Source organism: Gekko japonicus, unplaced genomic scaffold (assembly GCF_001447785.1).
Source record: "Gekko japonicus isolate JY-2015 unplaced genomic scaffold, Gekko_japonicus_V1.1 scaffold135, whole genome shotgun sequence".
NCBI lineage: Eukaryota > Metazoa > Chordata > Lepidosauria > Squamata > Gekkonidae > Gekko > Gekko japonicus.
In genome coordinates this window covers 1,302,500-1,323,348 of record NW_015175359.1, presented here as the reverse complement: position 1 = coordinate 1,323,348, position 20,849 = coordinate 1,302,500, and the positions used below count along the sequence as shown (strand labels likewise).

The following is a 20,849-nucleotide window of genomic DNA, read 5'->3' as shown; positions in this document are numbered from 1 at the left end:
CCTTATCTCTTTTAAAACATGGTCATGGCTTCTCCCAAAGAAGGCTGGGAGTTGTAGTTCAGAGTTGCTGACAATTCTGTACTGGAAGCCTGTAGTGTAGGTATATCTCAAGCCAGAACAAAAAAAGAACAGAGTTTACTAAAAGGGTAGCTTACAAATACCTATTATGGTAGTTCAGGAAGGCAACCTGGCAAACAAATATCATTGGCTAAACAGAGCAGCACAACAGGAATGGGAGAGAGGGAAGAGGCTCTGGAGGTCAAAACCTCACTTCCAAAGGCAGAGTCCTCTCACTCCTTTTGTGTAACATGAACACTAAAATTGGCAAGTACCTACACAAGACATTCAACTGAATGGTGTCTGGAGTTCTGCAGAAACCAGGGCTCTACATTTTATACCCAAAGCTGGGGAAAACAAAGAAGACAGAGAGCCCTTGAAGGAAGGTTTGGCAGCTTGGCACCTTTATTTTTAGTTTTTAAAATTATTTAAAAAGCATTAATTAGAAAGTTTCAATATACAGAAATAATCCTAGCAAACCCGTTAGACATTCCACTGCTTGATATCAGCACTGCTAAGGATTCAGTGTCCCCCCCCCCCCCTTCCTTTAATACTCCCTGCAGGTGTCACCCACCAAGCAGCCTAACACTGTACAACCTCCTTTAACGATGAGCTGAGGTTGAGCAAGGGAGATGGCTGAAAGCAGCATTGAAAAAGCATACCACGCCTCAAAGCCAGAAAACTGTACTGCTGGACTGGCAAAGCTCACACCCGTGTTCCCTCTTCCCAAGAGACCACTGCAACTTGACAGCACGCACTGCACCCCACCCCGCCCACAAGGAGGAGACACAATTTCTTCAGGCAGACAGATCCAAACGGAGATAACCTCTGCCATTTCTACAGGCCTCTCACACTAGAAACTCATTCCAAACTGGATTGTTCAAGTTCACATTCACATTTTTTGAATTAGTGAAAGTAACTTACAAGAGATGCACAGAGAAGTTGGTGGTGGAAGATAAGAAAGCTAGGATGTTATTTGTTTTTTTTTCTCCAAAACGCTTTCACTGGCCCATCACATTCATTATTTGCAAGGAAATGACTGTAAAGTCAGACTACCTGTGATGCGATTGTACAATCAGGGCATGTTAATAAAGGCAAACAAAAATAAATAAATAAGGTTTTCAGCCCTTCTTGCATGATTCTAAGTCCAAAGGGTTACTGACATTGGAGGGCCTCTGGATAACATGATCATCTTCAGGGGCCACAAAGCACACATCTGTTTCAGTTTGATGATCAGGTGTCTCTGACAGCCCAGGCAATACCCTCTTAATATGCTAGGAGAGGTCATTTGTTTTTAAATGCCAAGGAGCTGAGCCCTGGTTATTCCCCTACTGAAGTACATGGTAACCAGAAGAATCCTGATTTTATCTTCAGCCTAACAAGAGCCAAGTGGCACTGTTGAAGGAGATCCAATCACCCAAGCAAGTGGTCTTGATATCTAGAAGACAGCATCCATTCTAATGCGGAGGACCTTGGAAATAGCCTGGCAACAGCTGTTGGTTGCAAGCACCATTTGGAAGAGCCAGAGTCTCCCTCCTATACTTTTCATCACTTATACATAACACATACACACTCCAAAGACTTTGTCCCTCAGAAAAGCACTTCTGAATTCAACCCTTTTAACTGGATACTGAATGATGGATGGGGGAGAAACGGGGTGGGAAGGGATGTTTGGCCAAATAACAATTATGTAGCTCTTGTTGATCCTACAGGAGATTAATGTCATTAGAAAAAAAGTTGTTTTAAACCAAACCCCAAAGGTTTCATTTTAACAAATGGCCTGGTGCACTTCTCATTACGCTCTACCACACTGCAGAGAGTCAAGAATGCAGCTATTCCAAGGACTGCCCCGTCAGCTCCAGCAGCATCAGCAATTCTGGAATGTAGGAAAAGAATCTCAGAACGCTTCCCAATGCAACCTGGAGCTCGGCAGTGAGTGAAACTGAAAGCCCCCAAGGATGTCAATTCCTAGCTTGGAAGCTTAACAAAGGCCCAGAGAGCAGTGGATGCCAACTCTGTGTAAGGACATTATTCTGTTTCTTTGGAAAAGGGGGGGGAAAAGTAGGAACTCTGGACAACACATGATTGGTTGAGATTAAGAAGGCAGAAGCCGAAGCGACATCAGGGGCAGACACAGCTGGTTAAAGCAAATATACATTATGTACAAACTTTTAGAATCAAAAGTCCACTTGGTAGGCAAAGTCATTTTTTGTCTACAAGATGCTCTTGAAAAAGCAAGGAGGAGAGAGGGGGAGGGATCACCTCCATCCAATACCTTCTTGGCACTGCTGTGGTAAGGTGCCTCCTGACCGAAGACATGGAGAGAATTCATTTTAAATAACGGCACAAACTGAGAAAAAAACCGAGTCCTCCCAAGGCCTAGCCCAGCGGAATTGCCCGAGTCTGGCTGGAAGGGCTGAGCTGTCTGAGTGGGCAGTCTCTGCCGCAGAAGAAAGGACATTAGCAGCACCGTTTCTTCCGTTTACTAATCTTCGTTAGCTTCACCACGTCGTTCTGTTGTTGCTGCTGCTGCTTTGCTAAGTTGTCTTTCTTTGCTCGCAGAACCAACTCTGTGATGCAGTTGAACATCTTGCAAGAGAGAAAAGAAGTCAGATGAGAGTGGGAAGGGGCAGAAGCAAGCCAGCGACAGTCTCCCCTTACAACAGGGTTGCACCAGCTGATCTTAAAACCAAGACAAACACAGACAGAACATTAACTGGCCATTGGTTGGACGTAAAAGTCCTGGCTGCAAGACCACAGGTTCCCCTCCACCCAAGCTCCTCCTCTCTTACAAGTCATCCTTGTCCTCCTTTATCCTGCCTTAGCATGATCTCTGTGTGTGAACCCTGGCTAACACAAATCGATCTAGGCTTGGATCCCAAGGAACACTTCCACTAATGGAAAGGATTTCTATCAACAGACTGGACCTTCCTTGCCTCTCCCCACCCCCATTATAGCACAAAATACTCCTTCCAGGGACTTCCCAGGAATAACATGAGGGGGCAAATCAGTGAAAATCCCACCCCCTTCTGTTTGCAGAATTCCTCCAAAGGATCCTATCCTGGCAATGCTTCATAAAACTGATAGAACCTCATGGGAAATTTCATAAGACTTTTGTGTTATATACAGAATTTAAGTACTACAATTCTCAATTCCTGAGCAACCATTTAAAAAGTAAAACCAAAATGGGGGTAAGCTGTAGAGTCTTGTGAGGAAAAATTCAACTTTGTGAGCTACTGGCATTAAAGTTGTGAGCGAGCGATTTGGCTACTGCATAAATTAGTTTGCTCTGGAGCCATCCTTCCTGGGCTAAGACAAAAAGGTTTGAGCCGGAGGATAAAAAACTGTGAGCTAGCTCACACTAATTCAGTTTAGAGGGAGCACTGTTTGTCCCTGAACCCAAGCTGGATTTAAAAACAGAGAAGCTGATCCCACTATAATCCTTTTTTTTTTTTTAAGACAGCTTTGTTACCAAAAATTGTGTAAGGCTGCAGCTAGTAGCTTCTGCTGTGGCCCACTAGTATATACTAAAGAAGAACCGTCGGGAGTCTCCACAGAATGCCAGATGGGGTGTTAAAGACAGCATGGGTCATAGGTTGTGTGTGTGTGTGGTGCCATCAAGTCACAGCTGACTTATGGGGACATCCATGGGGTTTTCAAGGCAAGAGATGCTTACAGGTGATTTGCTACTGCCTGCCTCTGTACAGACCATGGACTTCCTTGGTGGTCTCTCACCCAAGTACTAATCAGGGCCAAGAGCTGATGAGACTGGGTCAGGGCATGGGTCATGGCAGTCAGGTATAGTCGCCGCCCACTTGCCCACAACTCTTCAAACTAATCAGCACGAAGTGAAGGCTGAACAGTTGCAGCAGAGGTAGCAAACTGCAAGTCAAGAACATAACCAAGATTTTCCCTGAATGGGTGGCAACTGACCTTTAGAACTATTTCCTCCTCCACTAGGTTCCCCCCCACAACTCTACTAAGATACAGCTTGACTTCTTCATATCAACAGGGTATGTAGACTGTTCTTAGCTCCTGGGACATGGCTGAGCAAGGGAGAAAGAAATTTTGCTTTTCTGTTTCCTGGTTACCCTTCTAACTGCAAAACCTGTTCCACAGGCTTGCACAACTTGTAACCCACCATGTTGTACACAGCCCAGCACTTTGGCCTGCCATGTGCTTGACACACTTCCCCCCTTCTGTTTTTGCAGTTCCAGACATCAAAAGGGAGGCAGCACATCAAGTCCCTGGTGGACCACCATACGTGACTGCTAGGCTGCAGTCAGCTTCATGGGTCTGCGTGCAGGCTGCTCTATGCCTGCTTCGAACAAGCTTTCTCTAAGGAAACACTTCACAGAGGGACAGGTAGGGCAGGCTCTAAACAACAAGCTACTACTTTGTCACCATCACGTTTTTGGCTTGTCCTTTCCAAGGGTGGCACCCATCCCAAAGGACTTGCACGCCCACACCAGAAGTAGCTTTTGCTTCCCTCTGCTTCCTGCTCCAATGTCTCACAAAGCATTATGCAGGAAAAGATGGATGCGACCAGGCTACGTAGCTGTGCAATCCCCTCCCAGTTCCTCTATGACAGAAATCTTAAGGTAGGAAAGAACATTCATGGACCTCCTTCACAGAGGCAGCAGCCCTATGGCCTCCCCCCACCTCCTGCCTTGCCCCAGGCACCTCTTACCTCTTCCACATTAATGTTCTCTTTGGCGCTTGTCTCAAACAGTTGGATCCCCATCTGCCCAGCAAATTTATAGGCATCTTCCGTCTCTACCACTTTCCTCTCTGGATCATCATTCTTATTGCCGACTATAAGTAATAACAATGAGGTCATTACAGAATTCTTAGGGTCCAACTCATAAAGCCATGGGGGTATATAGGAATGGGTTCTAACTGGCTCATGGACCTAATTTCATGATGAACTGGGCCCGGTTCATGGTTCGCAAACTGAGGTTCATGCCATCCCGCTGCCACGACCGTCTCAGGTGGCTTTAGGAGGTTTGTGCAATTCATGTTGGCAGACACGCTGGTGCCGCTGGTGGGGCTTAGAGAAGGCATTTAAAGAGACCAAGCTGACAACTTTTGGGTTCACTTGTGAGTCGCACCGTGGCTTATAAAAGTCAATTAAAGCAAACCCTATAAATGACTTTTGCAAACTTGGGCTGCACTCATGTGTGGCATGGCTTGCAAAAGCTTTTGCAAGCTGCGCAGCGCATGAGTGACATCCAAGTGGTGAAGTCACCAGGAAGTGGTGACCCGGAAACCTCACCGCATCATAAACCACAAACCGGTTCATTAAATGGGAAGGTTCGTGAGATCCCATGAACCTTCACAAACCTCCATTTTCCCGGTTCGTGCCCATCCCTAGTGGTATATATGGAGTCACTGCTGTGAAGTAACAGCTGTATGAGAGATGAATACAGCGCCTTGCGTACATTATTTTGGTAACCCCTACGGCACAGTTAGGTTAGCCAATATTGTCATCATGCCCATTTTGCATCCGGGAATGGACTAATAGATAACAGCTTGTTTAAGGCCCACTAGTGCACTTAGAGCTGATAAGAGACTTGAACCAAGGACTTTACTCAGCCTCTTTGCCACCACACAAGACTTGCTATCACGTGATAAAAGCAATACCATGAATGAGCCATTGGGCAGCTAGACTGACAAGGCCCAACGGCTACTGAAATGGGGCAGCTTACCCAATATCCGGCAGACGTCGTCACAATTCTGGTTTATTTCATGCAACCATCGCTTCACATTCACAAAGGATTCAGCACTCGTGACATCATAAACCACAATAACCCCGTGCGTTCCTCTATAGTACCTGGGGACACACACACACATCAATCCATGTTTCAGAGCAGTAATCCATCACCTTCCCTAAATGAATTGATTTGAAACTCATTTTTAGGTCTACATCTTTTCTTCATATTTAAATTTATAGCCTGCTTTTCCACAGCTGGCCCTCAAAGGAGCAAACCCCAACCCACTGAATGTGAAAAACAGGCAAGGACAGACTGCCTCCTTTTGCTTCTGTACTTTAACACTGTGGGGGAAGCGCTTTATGCAGGAAGTGGAAATGAATCTGTGGGATGCAGCATTGGCAGGAGATGGCAATGAAGCATCAGATTACCATGGAGAGGACTTTGTGAGCTTTGGACAACTGCTGTCACTACTGGCTCGAAGCAGATTAGCATGAAGGATTCAAAGGTTATTGCAGAGAAAGAAAGAAATTATGGAAAGTGCAACACCATTTGGGTAGGAAATTATTAGCCACAAGGGTATAGATAGGGACTCAGGGGCACGTGATGCTCTGCCTTCTTGGTGCTTGGGGGGGGTCAACAGTGGGAGGTCTTCTAATGTCCTGGCCCCACTGGTGGACCTCCTGATGGCACCTGGTATTTCTGGCCACTGTGTGACACAGAGTGTTGGACTGGATGGGCCTTTGGCCTGATCCAACATTGGCATCTCTTATGTTCTTATGAAATGTTGCTGTGCAGGGAGCAAGCTTGAGCAGGGCAGGACACAAGTCCTACAGCACTGAGAAGAACTTGGAGCAATGGATGGATTCCACAGACAGCACTCCCACATGACAGTTCCAAAGATTTCTTGCACTGTCTGCCTCAGAGTCTATTTGAAAGCTCCCTGGGGAGAGACTGTTTATTTGCTTATCTAACTTTGTAAAGTGCCACATGAGCTGATGGCACAACAAATAAAAGCCTAATCACAACATGGATTAAGTTGCTGGGGGCGGGAGAAGAGAGCTGGCTTTCACGTGTCGATAGGCTTATTATGCATTAATCACCACTGTGGGCCAGTCACCTGGCTTCACCTTGCACCTCTTCTGTTTTATCTAATGCGTATTTACCAGATGCAGCCTTAAAGAACTTCAGTGGGACTACGTCAGGTACAATCCACTGCAATTGTGCAGGGGGTTGGACTAGAGCCAGTTTGGTATAGTGGTTAAGTGCGCGGACTCTAATCTGGGAGATCCAGGTTTGATTCCTCACTCCTTCACTTGTACCTGCTGGATGACCTTGGGCAAGCCATAGCTCTGGCACAGCTGTTCTTGAAAAAGGGTGGGGTATCGGCTCTTCTTCTTCTTCGTCTTCGAGGTCTCTTCCAACTCTATGTTTCTATATACTGTGGATGCTGGGAGAGTCAGCTAGGCATATGGAACATTTAACTCCCCTCCCAATAAGTGAATATCAGACTCCAAGTTGTGTAAACGTGCACTGCTCTCCCATACCATTCTTCCCTACTCTCTCTCTCACTATGTTGCTCCTCAGAGTCTTCATCCTACAACTCTGATCCATTCTAAACCTAAGACTCCCCCACCTGCATCCCTTTGCCCTTGTAGCTCCCTGCCCTAGAATACTCTTCTACCGGCCTTCTGACTTCCTTCCCCCACTGGAAGACCATCTTTTCACCCAGGCTTCTTCCCTCCACGATCAGCACTTCCTCCTGTTTTCATTCCTCCTCTTTCCTTCCTAAAGTCTCTTTCCTACCCAATGCAGGACTTATTTCCGCACAAATCACTTGTGACTTGAGCAGCTTACACTCTTATTTTGCTTCTGCTAGCCATAGTAAGAGGACAGGAAAATACAAGTCAATAAAGCCCCACCCTCCAACCACAGGAAGTCTGATTCTGAAATTCTGGCTTCTGACATTTCACCAGGCATTGATCAATCACGGCTTCACACCTACATGGATCAGAAAGTTGCTTTTTTAAAAAAAAATCAGAGCTGAGATTCAGAGCTCAATACCACATCTGGGACTTTCTAGTACATCCGGGGAACTGCCGTGTGAGTGCCATCAGCCTTGGGCGTAGCCTTTACTTGACAATGTGGATTTGTGGCAAAAGATGATCTGTAACACTTCCTGTTCACATCCGAAATCTCTTTTCCAAGTATTCCTGCAGGGCCTGGTTTTAACTCTGCTAAAGCCTGCAGCCAGATGCAGGAAAAGCTCTGCTGACACAGCACCGATGAGCCACGCCGCAGCTGACCCACACGCTGCCACCACCCCAATCTACAAGAAAGCCAGCGGTCCCTGCCTGTTTCAACCACATCATTATTTCCTGTCTGAAGCTCACCCATTCAGCACAAGCTTCAGAGGATATGCCTTGGGACTGCAAGGAAATCAGGGGAGTGTTCAAACTGGCGTGTGTGCTTGCTAGTCCCCCACACCACTTCCTGTATCAGTCAAGAAAGGCAAAGGCAGACCCAAAGAACACACAGCTGACTCCCATCCAATGTTCCCTCTAAGCTGTGGAGTCTTGTGAGCAAAACTTCTACTTTGTGAGCTACTGGCTTTAAAGTTGTGAGCAAGTGATTTGGCTACTGCATAAATTAGTTTGCTCTGGAGCCCTCCTCCCTGAGCTGAGACAAAAATGTGTGAGCCAGAGGCTAAAAAACTGTGAGCTAGCTCACACTAACTCAGCTTAGAGGGAACACTGCTCCCATCTACTGCTGACAATTCTCCAGCCCTGTCCAAAGGCAGTGGCTCTACTGTGCTGGGGACAGCCTCTACCCCTGTACAATCCCTAATAAAACATGCCTTTATCCTGTCAACAACAAACAAACAAATGCCTTTATTGGCATTAAAATATTAAAACCTTTATCCTGTCTTTTCCCCCAGACATTTCCAAAAATAACACTTTTTGTTTGATCCCTGGAAGGACACTGCAACTTCACTCTCTTCAGCAAGGCCTATTGGGAATTTAATTCATGCACCAGTACTGATATCTTTCTTTGTCTTGGGAGGCAACCGAGCCACACAGTATGGGATTTTTGTGCTTCCTACTTTGAAAAGCTTATGCCTAATGAGTTCTGGGCAATGCAAAAAGTTCCACTTTCTAATCAGCAGCTGGTCTAGATCAAAGTGTGGCCTAACATCCACTGCAGGCAGCTATGGAGTAAGGGCATCAATCAATACCAGCATTATACCACCCTAATTGTCAGAGCTACCCTAAGAGGATCCTGGGAATTGTAGTCTGGCAAGACTGCTGAGACTTCACTGCAGAGGATCACTAGCAGCATCCTCTGAGAAATATATGTCCCATGTTTCATTGAGGAGACAAAATCACTAGTAAAATGGTTGAAATTTATAATGCTGATATACTCTTATCCCTACCTAGTAAATAATCCAACTTGGACAATGAACCCAAGAAAAAATTAACTACTAAAAGTGGCAGGGAAGTTACTGCACTTAAAAGATTCATGAGATCCAAATTACTTTTACATTTGCCTTCTTTCCTTTCAGAATGTAACACCAAGAAGAATAAAACTATAGTAGCTGATGAACCAGATGTATCTTTTCCTGAACATCTTGGAGTACAGGAGAGTATGACGTTCTGAAGAGAACAAGCTCTCCACAGAGCTATTATTATGCCCAGTATGAAAACTTCATCTGGAATCCATGGAACGGTGACTTTCATAAGAACAAGCAAGGATCCATACTGAATCAGACCAATGGCCCAACTAGTCCAGCATCCTGTTCCACACAGCAGCCAACCCGATATCCTTGGAAAGGCCACAAGAAGAAGCAGAGGGCAACAGCCCTCGTAGGCTGTTACCCCCTCACACACAGCTAGTTCTATGAGATACACCACCTCCGAACACTGAGGTTCCATTCAGCCATTATTGTAATGCAATATATGTATGCCTACCCAGAATACACCCAAACACCATTTTTTCCTAATATACTATTATTCACTACCACCACATTCTAACATGATTAAGATACACTACCCAGAACAGGATGCTGGATTAGTTGGGCTATAACAAAAGGAAGTTTCTTTCTGCACATTCTCTGTGACGCTCTGAGTTCTGTGAGATAAAGTAAATGGACTACGCATGGAAAAGGCCATCTCACCTTACAGTCACAGGCAGGTGCAAGTATAGCTACTATTCCAGCACCACCTCTGAGTACACCCCTTCTTTTCCTGCATATAACTGAATGGCTGCCATTTGTTTCTGGAGAGGGGAAGAAGGAACCGTGTACTTGAGTTCTTTGCAATACATAAACCCTCCCTCCAACACCCTTAATTGTATCTTGTTTTTTAATTCATGGTTGATTATAGTGACGTTTTTCCACCCTTGATACAAAAATAATAATAAACTGAGTGGCACACTTAAGACACTCATCATTAGTACTCTGTTTTCTAGCCTTGCTCATGATGACGGGAGAGTGGAACTGCACCTGTCAAAGATTTCGCTTTTTCATTCAGCTTGTTTACTGTGAGCTGGGCTACGAGCATGTTTCTAGTTCTTTCCTGGATGGTGTAAAATCTCTCTCATGATGGGCTTGAGAACCAAATCTCAGCCTTTTAAGATGATCTCTCAAGATAATTTTGAGGAGAATCCGTTGTCAATGTATCACTCTGATCTGTCTTCCACACGTGGACTTTTTAAAGGTGTCTGATCTATCACACATTCATGCCAACATCACTTACCGAGGAGGCAGTGTACCTGTTCTTTAGAATCACAGGGCTTCCAGGGAAGCAAACCATTTTTAGTCTCACATCTGCCACACACATTAAGACATTGGATTTATACCCCAACATTCACTACCCGATGGAGTCTTAGAGCAGCTTACAATCTCCTTTCCTTTCCCCTCCCCACGACAGACACCTTGTGAGGTAGGTGGGGCTGAGAGAGCTCTTTTGAGAACTGCTCCTGAGAGAACAGCTCTGAAACAACTTGTAATTGACCCAAGGTCACACCAGCAGCTGCATGTGGAGGATTGGGGAATCAAACCCGGTTCCCTTAGAGTCCATGTTCTTAACCACTACACCAAACTAGCACCACATTATAAGTTCATCCATGTTGCTTATGACGAACTCACAACCAAGAACAAGACTGAACATGGTACCCTAATTCGGCATGTTCCAGCTTAATGCAGGATACAGTGCAACAATATAAAAAGTGTGTATCATGCATACTTTTTTAAAATACAAATTTGGACATCAATATCTGTACCAAAGGATCTGCAATTCTCCACGAAGAACAGCTGCATTCTGCAGTAGCCTGCATAAATTATGGTCATTGGCCACATCTGAATTTATATTCTGCAAAATTTGTTCTGCAATTTTATTATTTTATTTACTGGCACTCTGTTCTGAAGAACAGAGAAACATAAAATACTAAGGCTGAGAACTTTAATCAATTGAAATGGGTAATCAACTATAAACTGTTATCAAAATCAATTGGGTCCAATTTCATGGAGTTGATTTTTTAAGGCTATTTTGGTTGTGATGAGTCATCATCATAATGCGAAATATTACAGATGGCCTTTCCTTTTAGTAATAAATGGTAACTCACAACTGAATAATGAGTGCTGTCTTACAATTCTTATAACATCTCAGAGAGGAACCCATTGTGGATTGAGTAAACATACATCTTATACTGATTAATGCCATTCTCCCCCCCACCCATCGAGTACAGATCACAATAACCCAAACGGTGAGGCTCCCAGTGCTAAGGTTTCTGCAAACCTGGGAACAAGCCCCCAGACATGTACATGTGCAGAACTGCCCCACTGACGCACCAATCCAAAATATGGCAGCAGACATCACCTAGCCAGTTGGCCCTGCACAGCACTCTCTCCTCCCCAAGAGTCCACAGAGGTCCCCTGCTTGTATTTGTTTAAATTTAGTTCATCAGTTGCAAGGCAGATGATCTAATTCTTTGGTCAGCAGCCCTACTCAATACACTCACGTTGATGTGATGGTCCGGAAGCGCTCTTGTCCAGCAGTATCCCAGATTTGTAGCTTCACCTTTTCTCCATTAATCTCAACTGTCCGGATTTTGAAGTCTACCCCAATTGTAGTAATGTAGCTGCCTGCAGAGAGACAATCCATATGCAAAAAGAAAGCAATCCTATAAGCTATGCAGCCCTTATGGAACACAGATAGCCGCCTCAGTTAGTACTCTGGTGTCTATACATAGGTTTCAGCACTAATCAGGAAAGCTTTTACGCTGACTGCATTAATTCACTGGAATGATCTAACAGCTAGCATATTGTTTGTTGTTTCCCCATAGAAAGTCACCTTTCCCCTGGAGTAAAGGCAAAACCCCTAACAATGGGAAACCACCACCCCGAAACTGCACACACAAAAAACATTTCAGAATGAGGACTGAACTACCTTGAGCTAATGTAACCACTGAATGCAAGCCCACATTATTAACCCTCTCCAAATTACTTTAAAGCATTACGTATAGCAGGGGTGGCCAAACTTGCTTAACGTAAGAGCCACATAGAATAAACGTTAGATATTTGAGAGCCGCGAGACATGAACAAATATTACACACGTGTTTTTTTGAAAATATGCAAATTTGTTCTTGATTAATACTGAGACTGCCAAAATTAAAAACAAAAGGGGTAAAAACAGATATTGATAATGATATTTATTTGTCCAATGATATTTGTAGGCTGGGGGAGGGGTGCTTTGAGAACGCATTTAAAATTAACGTTGCTTTCTTTCTCTGCTCTCCCCCCCCCCCCCCCCCAAGCCTACCCAGGGAAGGGAACACTGGCTGGGGAAGGCAAGACCAATCAGGGAGGCATGCCTCCCCTCCCCTTCCCCAGCTGCCTTGCCAGGAGCCACACGATATGTGTGAAAGAACCACATGTGGCTCCCGAGCTGCAGTTTGGCCACCCCTGACATGTAGCCTATGAAAAACAGGATGGTTCGCTATTTCACTGATGCAGAGGTACCAGGGTCCCCAAAACTAGGTTGGGATCAGGCTACAATAACCTCTGAACTTCCACAGGTCTGTGCAAGGGTGTAATGCCTTTACTTTTGCATGCACCCTTTACCACAAACACAATGGATACCCCTACTTGCTTGTTCTCACACGCATATACAGCTCACATATGCTAAACTTAAGAAAGAAGAAATTAGTCTGCAGCCAAGAAATCTATCACTCAGCTTCATTAATCTTGTTGACCCCACTGGGTTCTGTGACAGGAGGTGAGTACCCATGACCAAGAACATTGTGTTTGTAGAGGAAGAGGTCTGCTCTTGACCCTGGTGTCCCCAAGGTCTAAGGAAGTGGACAAGGATGTCCTTATCTCAGCACCCTGCTTGCAAACACCTTCCCATTTCCTACATAACTTCTTGGAGGATTATTTGCATATTATTAAAAGTCTTCTGGAGCTCTGCTGGAATCGCCCTCAGCCATCTCACCCGAGAAAGTGTTGTCTGCAAACCGTAACAGCAAACTGCTCTTGCCAACACCTGAAAGAGAAAGGGGAAAAACAACAGCTACTAAAATGCAAAGTAGAATGGGAGCAGCAAGAGGTTGGGGCATGTCATTTTAAATTCCAAACACTTGGGGATTTGTATATAATGCTCTTTCCTGCAGTCAGCCCATCAGTGAAAAGCAATCCAGCAGCTGCGTCCAAGCACAGCCAAAAGGATGTTAAGGAAAAACACAGAATCTCATATTTTGCACAGGCATATCTCAGTGGCATTAACCAAAACTGACAGTCTTGCTTGGGCACAGCAGAGTGAAAAGGATGCACAAATACAGAGGGAGGTTTACAGTGAGACGCAAAGCAACACACGCAGTTATATTTTCAACAGTCTGCAGCCATGAGGATGAAAACCTCATTTCATTCTGCCTTCCTTGAAAGCAGAAACACAGTCCAAATGCCCACCACTGCTTTAGAGTAAAAATGACTGCCCTTCTCCTGTTCTTTTAGCATAATGACACTCAGCAATGCAATCACAAGGAGCATTATAGACTTCTGTTTTCAACACAAAGGTGAATCCAATCAATGTTATTTTGTATGAACCAGATTTTAAAACCGCACTTGTAGAACTCGGCCAAAGTACATTCAAGTACATCCGAGAAAAAAAAGTATATTATGGTGCAATAGAGTTACACATACTACGAGGTTAACTTCCTACTATCTCACAGGCAAACTAAGTAGCAGGGTACTCGCTTAAGGTCTCAGGTTCAATCCCTGGCATCTCCAGATAGCAGAGCAGAGAAAAGCCTGTGCCCGACACCCTGGAGCACTACTTGCAGTCAGAGTAAACCATGATGGTCTAGATGGGCCACTCTAATCTGGGAAGACCAAAAAAATTTGGACCCTGAATAAAAAAGCTGCAATGAATGCAATGCATATTAAAGTCAAACCATCTGAGGGCACTAAACCACAACAGAAGAACAAAGAAGATGCATTAAAGTGAAATGCTGTGAACAGCTATGACGATCAAATGCTACCTGAGTGCTTCTCTAGTGCTCCACCACCTGGACTGGCTTCCTACTCTGGCCAACAAACCCCTCTAAGCATTCAACCCCTGCGGACTGCAGAGATTCCTCCTCTATTTCCCATTACAACCTGACTGAGATCAACCTTCTGCACAAAGCCACTAGAAAAGCTCTTGCAGGTATATTGGTTTTGTTGTCCCACCCTCCCTCCTCTGGCTACAACCATTTAGCAAATGTCTCTCCCATCTTTGGCTCTGACACTTCTTTAAGGAATCCATGTGACTTAAATAATATTGACAACTCCAACTAAGAGAGAAAAGGATCCCAGGACTATCACAAACAAGAGAAAAAATGATGGCCACTGTATCATGCAGCAGCTATCACATATTTATCCTGCTCCTTCTCCAAGAAGCTTGGTGGCATTTATTTATCTAACTTTTCTATGCCATCCCTCCAGCAAACATGCTTGAGGCAGCTTGCAAGTAGCTATGGGCATATGTGGCTCTCCCTTCTCCCATTTAATCCTTAGAACAACCCTGTGAGGTAGAGGACAGGATGGCAGAAAAGGGATTTGAACCCGGGGTTCCCCAGTCCTAACTCTGCCTGAAGGGTCAGGTGAGGGCAGGGAGGGAATGACAATGACTACATGGAGGCAGGGGAAGCAACAATTGGAAAGGCTGATCCCTGCTATGAGGGAATTTTCAAATGGTGATGTTCAGCCAGCCAACCAGCTCCAACAGCAATATAAAACAAGTTGCAGACTTTTCCAGCATTTAACAGTATTCCCAGAGTTCCCCTGAACCTTCCACCACTCCAGCCCATATCCATGTACTTTCACCACTGTGTCTGCGTACCACACCTGGACAGAAACACTCACAGTGGAACTTGGGAGACACTCTATAACCTGAGCATCTTTGCAGGAGTGTCACCAGCCCTCCTTATTTGGCCTGGCTTTCGTAGCGACTGGGATTAAGGTAAAATGAGTAATAAGACTTGCTATGGTATGTGCCTGTTTAAGTTGCTCCACCACCACATGCAGCTCTTGAAACAGTACTGCCCTGAAGAAGTCTAGATTAGTTTATGTTGTGAAGAAAATCTTCCCCAATTCTAAAAGACAGCGCTTTCGAAAGCTCCTCAGTCTTTTCCATCTCTCTGGCTAACAAGAATGCATGCAAATTCTGGTTTGAGAGGGAAATTAACTTTTTGCTACCTTTTCTGAACCTTAACAACATGCATCTCAAATATCTTACAACGGCAAGTTCCACAGGAAAATGGCAACTGCTGCTGATCGACAACTGTAATAATAACACAACAAGCAAGAACAAGCACTCTGCGAGGCCAAAATGAACTATTCCAATCCTGCCATTTTCCACCAGTAGCCCACCTGCCCCCCACCCCCCGCATGATTCACTGAAGACTGGCTGAGGGCTACAGATGAAGATGGGACTTTCCACACACGCTGATAAGGAAGACAGCCCTGCTGCTTGCTGGTATGAATTCGGCTTGTGGAAGCAATACTTCTGTTTTGCTTTGTACAGATACATGGAAAGATTAGGAGGGTTTTAACTTTGTTTGATGTTTCCCGTTAAAAGGGGAAAAATGGATATCTCTGAAGAGGAGCTCAGGGGCATGGAGGCTCAGGGCTTGAAACAATGGTTCAATGTGAGTTTCAAGCCTGGTTATGGGAGGGGGGGGGAGTGATTAGAGTTGATGCAGGAGCCAGAAGATTAGCTTCCATTCTTTCATGGAGACAGTTGTCTTTCCTGGATGTATGGAATCAATTCACGGGGCAGACTGGGGCAAGACACCCTCCTTACAGGACTGAGAAGATAAAACATGCAAAATGAGGAGCATAAGGAATTCTGTGATGTAGGATGAGCCACACACAATTTACATTGCAAACACAGGCCACTGTCCCCACACAAGCCTTTTTTCAGGCAACTGGGATAAAACGGAATTTTTGTCAGGGGACTGGATGGGACACCGAGTGGCTATCAACAAACAATTGCTTCGTTTTAATCTACCACAATGCACAAGTAACCACTTAGTAAGTGGATCATTTGAATTGTCCTACCAAGCGGAGAGGAGACTCCTCCCACTCCACGGCTTCCTTCATTTTCTGATCAGGTACTGATGTTGTGAGACTGTCCTCTGCACTCAGCAAGACAACATGGCAGCAAGCATATCATGGTAAGTGACCACTGGTACGTGGTCAGCTGCATTCACCCACTCTTTAAGACCTACTAGGGCAGAAAATGATCAAGGATGGTTATCCCACAAGGAGGGGAAGGCTCTCTCAAGGAAAAACCAAGAAAATAGATGAAGAGTCACAGTCATTAGAACATCTTCATACACTGGTCATTTTCTACTCAGATAGCATTTTTGTGCAGGAAATACGCAGCATTCCCATGGTGCATTTCAAGCATCCAAATCGCTACTCATAGGCCCTATTGAGATGTCACAATCAACTCTGTGACAGGCAGAAGCACAGCTTGTTCACATGCTTGTGCACTGCCTCTTGCCTTGCAAATGAATTGGATTTCTTTTTCTGCAACTGCTATTTGCTACTGCTTGTGTGATGCGGTTGTTTCAAGTGTAGCCTTCTGGAACAAATAAGTACTTTTCAGTGGCACATAAGCCCTCCTCGTAGGATGACCTACAAACCTCAACACCTACACTGAGAGATCACCTCCCCACCACAGTACCTAAAAATCAACCGCTTTGCATCTTAATACATGATACTATGCCAAATGTGGTTGTTAAATGCACAAAGGGCGTACTCAGTGGCTGATTCTTATTTCTGGACACAGTTCAAAGACAGCAGAAGTTTGTCCTGTTTTTAAAGACTGTGTATGGTAGAAGCCCATGCTAGGTATGGTAGATGGAAATCAAATTTCAAACCCTCATTCAGTTACAAAGCTTACTGGATGGCCTTGGGCAAGCTATTGCCTGTCAGCATGACTGACTTGGCAAGATTGTTGTGAGGCCAGATTGCTGTTCTGGGCTCCTTTGGCGATGGGCAAGATACAAATTAAAAGTAAACCTTAAGTGAAATGAAGCTTAAGTATGTGCATCTTCTATATGCTCATATTAATTTCCTTGTAACTGTGCTTTTCGCTTTCTACTTTGAGGACCCTAAATGAAGCAGAGACCTGACTTTTATGTCACTGTGTGATGTACCATGTATACTGATGGTGCTACATAACTGATAGCACCCACAGGATACCAACATCTGGGTAGGGGTTTGGTGATCATGAAGAAGGGAAGAGTTTACATGCTGTCATTTTCAGATCTTACTCCATCTCATTATTTATGTAGTACTTTAAAAAACATTCTGCAAAATGCTTTACAGTCTTTCCTTTGCTACCAATTGTATCTGCATCTCACCTCCCTCCAGAGCTCAGGACAGTGACTATAAAAGGCTCCTCCTCATTTTATCTTCACTGCAAGCACCTAACACAATGACACTCAGATTTTTTGTCGCTGGACTCTCTTCTACACTTTCTATAGTCTCTAGGACCTACTTGCAGTGACTTCATGGTGCCCCTGCCCCCACAGAATCTCACTTTAGTTAACACTGAACAATATTCAATTTTCATACTTTGAATTTAAAATATATAGCATTATTGAATGACCCACTGGATTCCACAGCCATCTTTCACTTTCTGCTGAGACAAGACCATATTTGCCTTCAAGCCTCTCAGGGTCTACCCTCTTAGCTCACCCTGTTCTTACTCTTCCCTCCTAGGCTCACACAACTCACCTATGAAAGAGTCGCAAGCCAGTTTTGTGTCCTAACCTGCTCTAAGGTCTGTTGAGAAGCTGAAAAAGCATGTTTGGCCTGAGGTACCGAGTAGATTATAAGGTGCATGTTCATGTTCAATATGTCTTTTACAAGCATTGCTACCGTGAATGCATGCGTATTACAAGTTACCCGGGTTTCAACCTCCATCTGCTGAGTCTCTCTAAGTCAAAATACCTAGGGTGAAGGGCAGATGCATTTTGACTCTTAATGCTCATGCACAGAGAAGCACAGGTACAAAATGCCATGGTACAGCTTTCCTCCCACCACGAACGATCCAGGGCAAAATGCCCCGCCGAAAACCAGGGGTAAGTTACATGTGCGAAATCAGTCACAGTCAATATTGTACTGCGTGTCCCTGTTTTCATCTATGAAGCAGGCCCAACCTTGGAGTTTTGACAACAGACAGGTATGCCACCACAAAACTGCCATGGAGGGATGGGAATAGTCACAGAGAATGATCCACAAAATATTATGAGGTTCTAAACCAAGCATTCTGTGCTGATGAAGGCACCTATTCCCAAATGGGTGCTCCCTGCAGACACAACACCAGCTCCTCTGCTCCTCAAAAGCACTTCCGACTGAAGTAGAGAAAAGCCAGGCTTGTCTTTTTGATCAAGAAGCAAGTGAGCACCAAGAAACGCATTGGTGGAGACCACGATACCCACGGGCACTACCTTGGAGCCACCGCCATGAAATATGCAGCTGTCACGGAACAGCAAACCGAATAAGGATTAGGACACCACCAGTTCAAATCTCACCTCCGCCACAACCTCCATAGGCAAGCTGCTTTCTCAGAGTCTCAACAGCTCCATCCACAATTTGGTTTTGGTCACACCGAAATCTACCTTACAGGGCTGTCGCAGCAAGACAACAAATCTGAAACGGTTTGACCATCACGATAAACAGTAACCCTAAGTGATTTCTTTAAATGCATGCTACCCTTTTAGAAACAGCATACCGGTGACTGCCTCCCTCTCTGTACCACCACCACCACCACTACCCTGGGGCAGACTAAGCCAAGTCAGACCACAAGCAAATAATGCATTTTTTAAAAAAAGCGACCTCTTTACTGTCCCCATCCTGGCCAATCCAGGCCTCTTCCCAAAGCAACCCCTCCCTCCAAAACACCTGTTCTTCCCCCTACCGACTGTGTCCACCAGTGGGCTTCTTCTCAGTGCCCACCAATAGCCCCTTCCTTCATACTCCCACACCCACCAATGGGGTCTCCCTCTCCACCCCCTCCCCCAACGCCGTTCCTCAGCTCCCTCCCGCGCCCCTCAGGGTGGGCCAAGTGGAGGCTCCTCCGGCCGGTCCCGCCTTGCTCCGCCCACTCCTCCCCTCCTTCTGCCGCTCACCGCTGTCGCCGATGATGAGGAGCTTGAAGAGGTGATCGTAGTCCCGGGCCATGGCCGGCGGAGGGGGAAGGAGCGGGCGCTCCTAGGGTCGGGAGAGGGCCGAGTCTCCACAGGCGGCGGCGGAAGCAACTCCGAGGCCGGATCCTCTTCCTCACTAAGCAGCCGGAACTGACAGCAGCGGCGGCAACAGCAGCAAAGCGGGCGACGGCAACGACTCCCCCTCTGTTTGGAAAGCGCATGCGCACCGCTCCGCCCGGGCAGCTGGAGAAACGGCCAGCTGCTTTAGGATACACCGTTGCGCATGCTCGGCCCCTCCTCCCTGCCCTCTCGGACGCTGCGGCTTCCTTCCTACAGGCCTGGCTCATTTCCTTCCTCTTCCCTTTCTTATCATGGCCCCCGCGTGTTTCCACACATCCATCTAGGCCGCTTCCCTTCCCTTTTCCAGCTTCTCCCTTACAAGTACGCATGCGCAAAGGAAGTCTAATGCGCATGCGTGTGTCGGCGGGAGAAGGAGAAAGGTGCTTTTGCGCATGCATTTTGTGTTCCCTGTCTGCAGAGGGGTTTTGGTGAACCATTTCCTCACCTAGCAGGTTTACCTGAAGGGAAGAAGATTATCTGGCCAGAGCTGAGCTTCAGACAGGGTTTGCCAGTGCTCGGACTTTTCTTCTGAATGTATTTTCAACTATATATGTCAAGTCTGGAACATAGGAAGACAAAGATGACTTTGAGAATGTGCAGAGTGCCATAGCTTAAACATTTGACAGTGTTGTGTAAGCGGTTTGAGTTTCAAACTAGGATTTAGGAGACCCAGGTTCGAATCCCCCACTTTGTATGAAAACTTGCTCAGTGACCTTGGGCCTGGTACAGAGTCAGCCTCACGTACCTCATGGAGTTAGGAGGATAAAATGGAGAATTATGTAAACTTCTATGGGTACTGTTTGGGGAGAAAGGCAGTTTATAAATAAAGTTAAATATATATTGGGGGGAAATTGTGCTGCTGGAATTCAACACATCTCCCTTATAAATAAAAGCCGAATGGTGGTGGCACTTCTCTAGAACATTCCACATGCTCCAAAATCAGTTCGCTCTCTGATCTGTCATTCAGAGGGTCTCCCTATCCACTGGCTGCTTTGCCTGAGTCCTGCCTCCAACATTCTAAACATTTTGCTGTTCCTCTCCCCCCCATAGCCAGTCAGAACACAGAGGTTATTTGCATATGCAGCCTCATTGGCCTTTGCCTCGGAACACAGAGGTCGTTTGCATATGCGACTTGATTGGCTTTTGCCTCTAACATTCTAAACAGTTTGCTCTTCTGAAGTAAAATGTGTCCAATCTCCAGGTGAGGGCTGGAGATCACTCGGAATTACAACTGCTTTCCAGATGGCAGAGATCAGTTCC

At 45.5% G+C, this 20,849-nt stretch overlaps 1 protein-coding gene across 2 annotated transcripts; it reads right to left on the bottom strand.

The window, feature by feature from the left end:
- Positions 1-542: 542 nt before the first annotated feature.
- On the bottom strand, positions 543-19,716 carry RAB35 (RAB35, member RAS oncogene family). 2 transcript variants are annotated; one of them, XM_015425313.1, is made up of 6 exons: positions 19,452-19,716; positions 13,259-13,309; positions 11,787-11,910; positions 5,766-5,890; positions 4,748-4,872; positions 543-2,646 (listed from the first exon to the last, which is right to left on the bottom strand). In XM_015425313.1, the coding sequence occupies exons 1-6, from the start codon at positions 19,501-19,503 to the stop codon at positions 2,518-2,520; spliced, it is 606 nt and encodes a 201-aa protein (XP_015280799.1). In that variant the 5' UTR covers positions 19,504-19,716; the 3' UTR covers positions 543-2,517. The 2 variants fall into 2 exon arrangements, with proteins under 2 accessions (XP_015280799.1, XP_015280800.1); XM_015425314.1 differs by lacking the exon at positions 4,748-4,872 and having other exon boundaries at positions 2,543-2,646.
- Between the last annotated feature and the right edge of the window lie 1,133 nt (positions 19,717-20,849).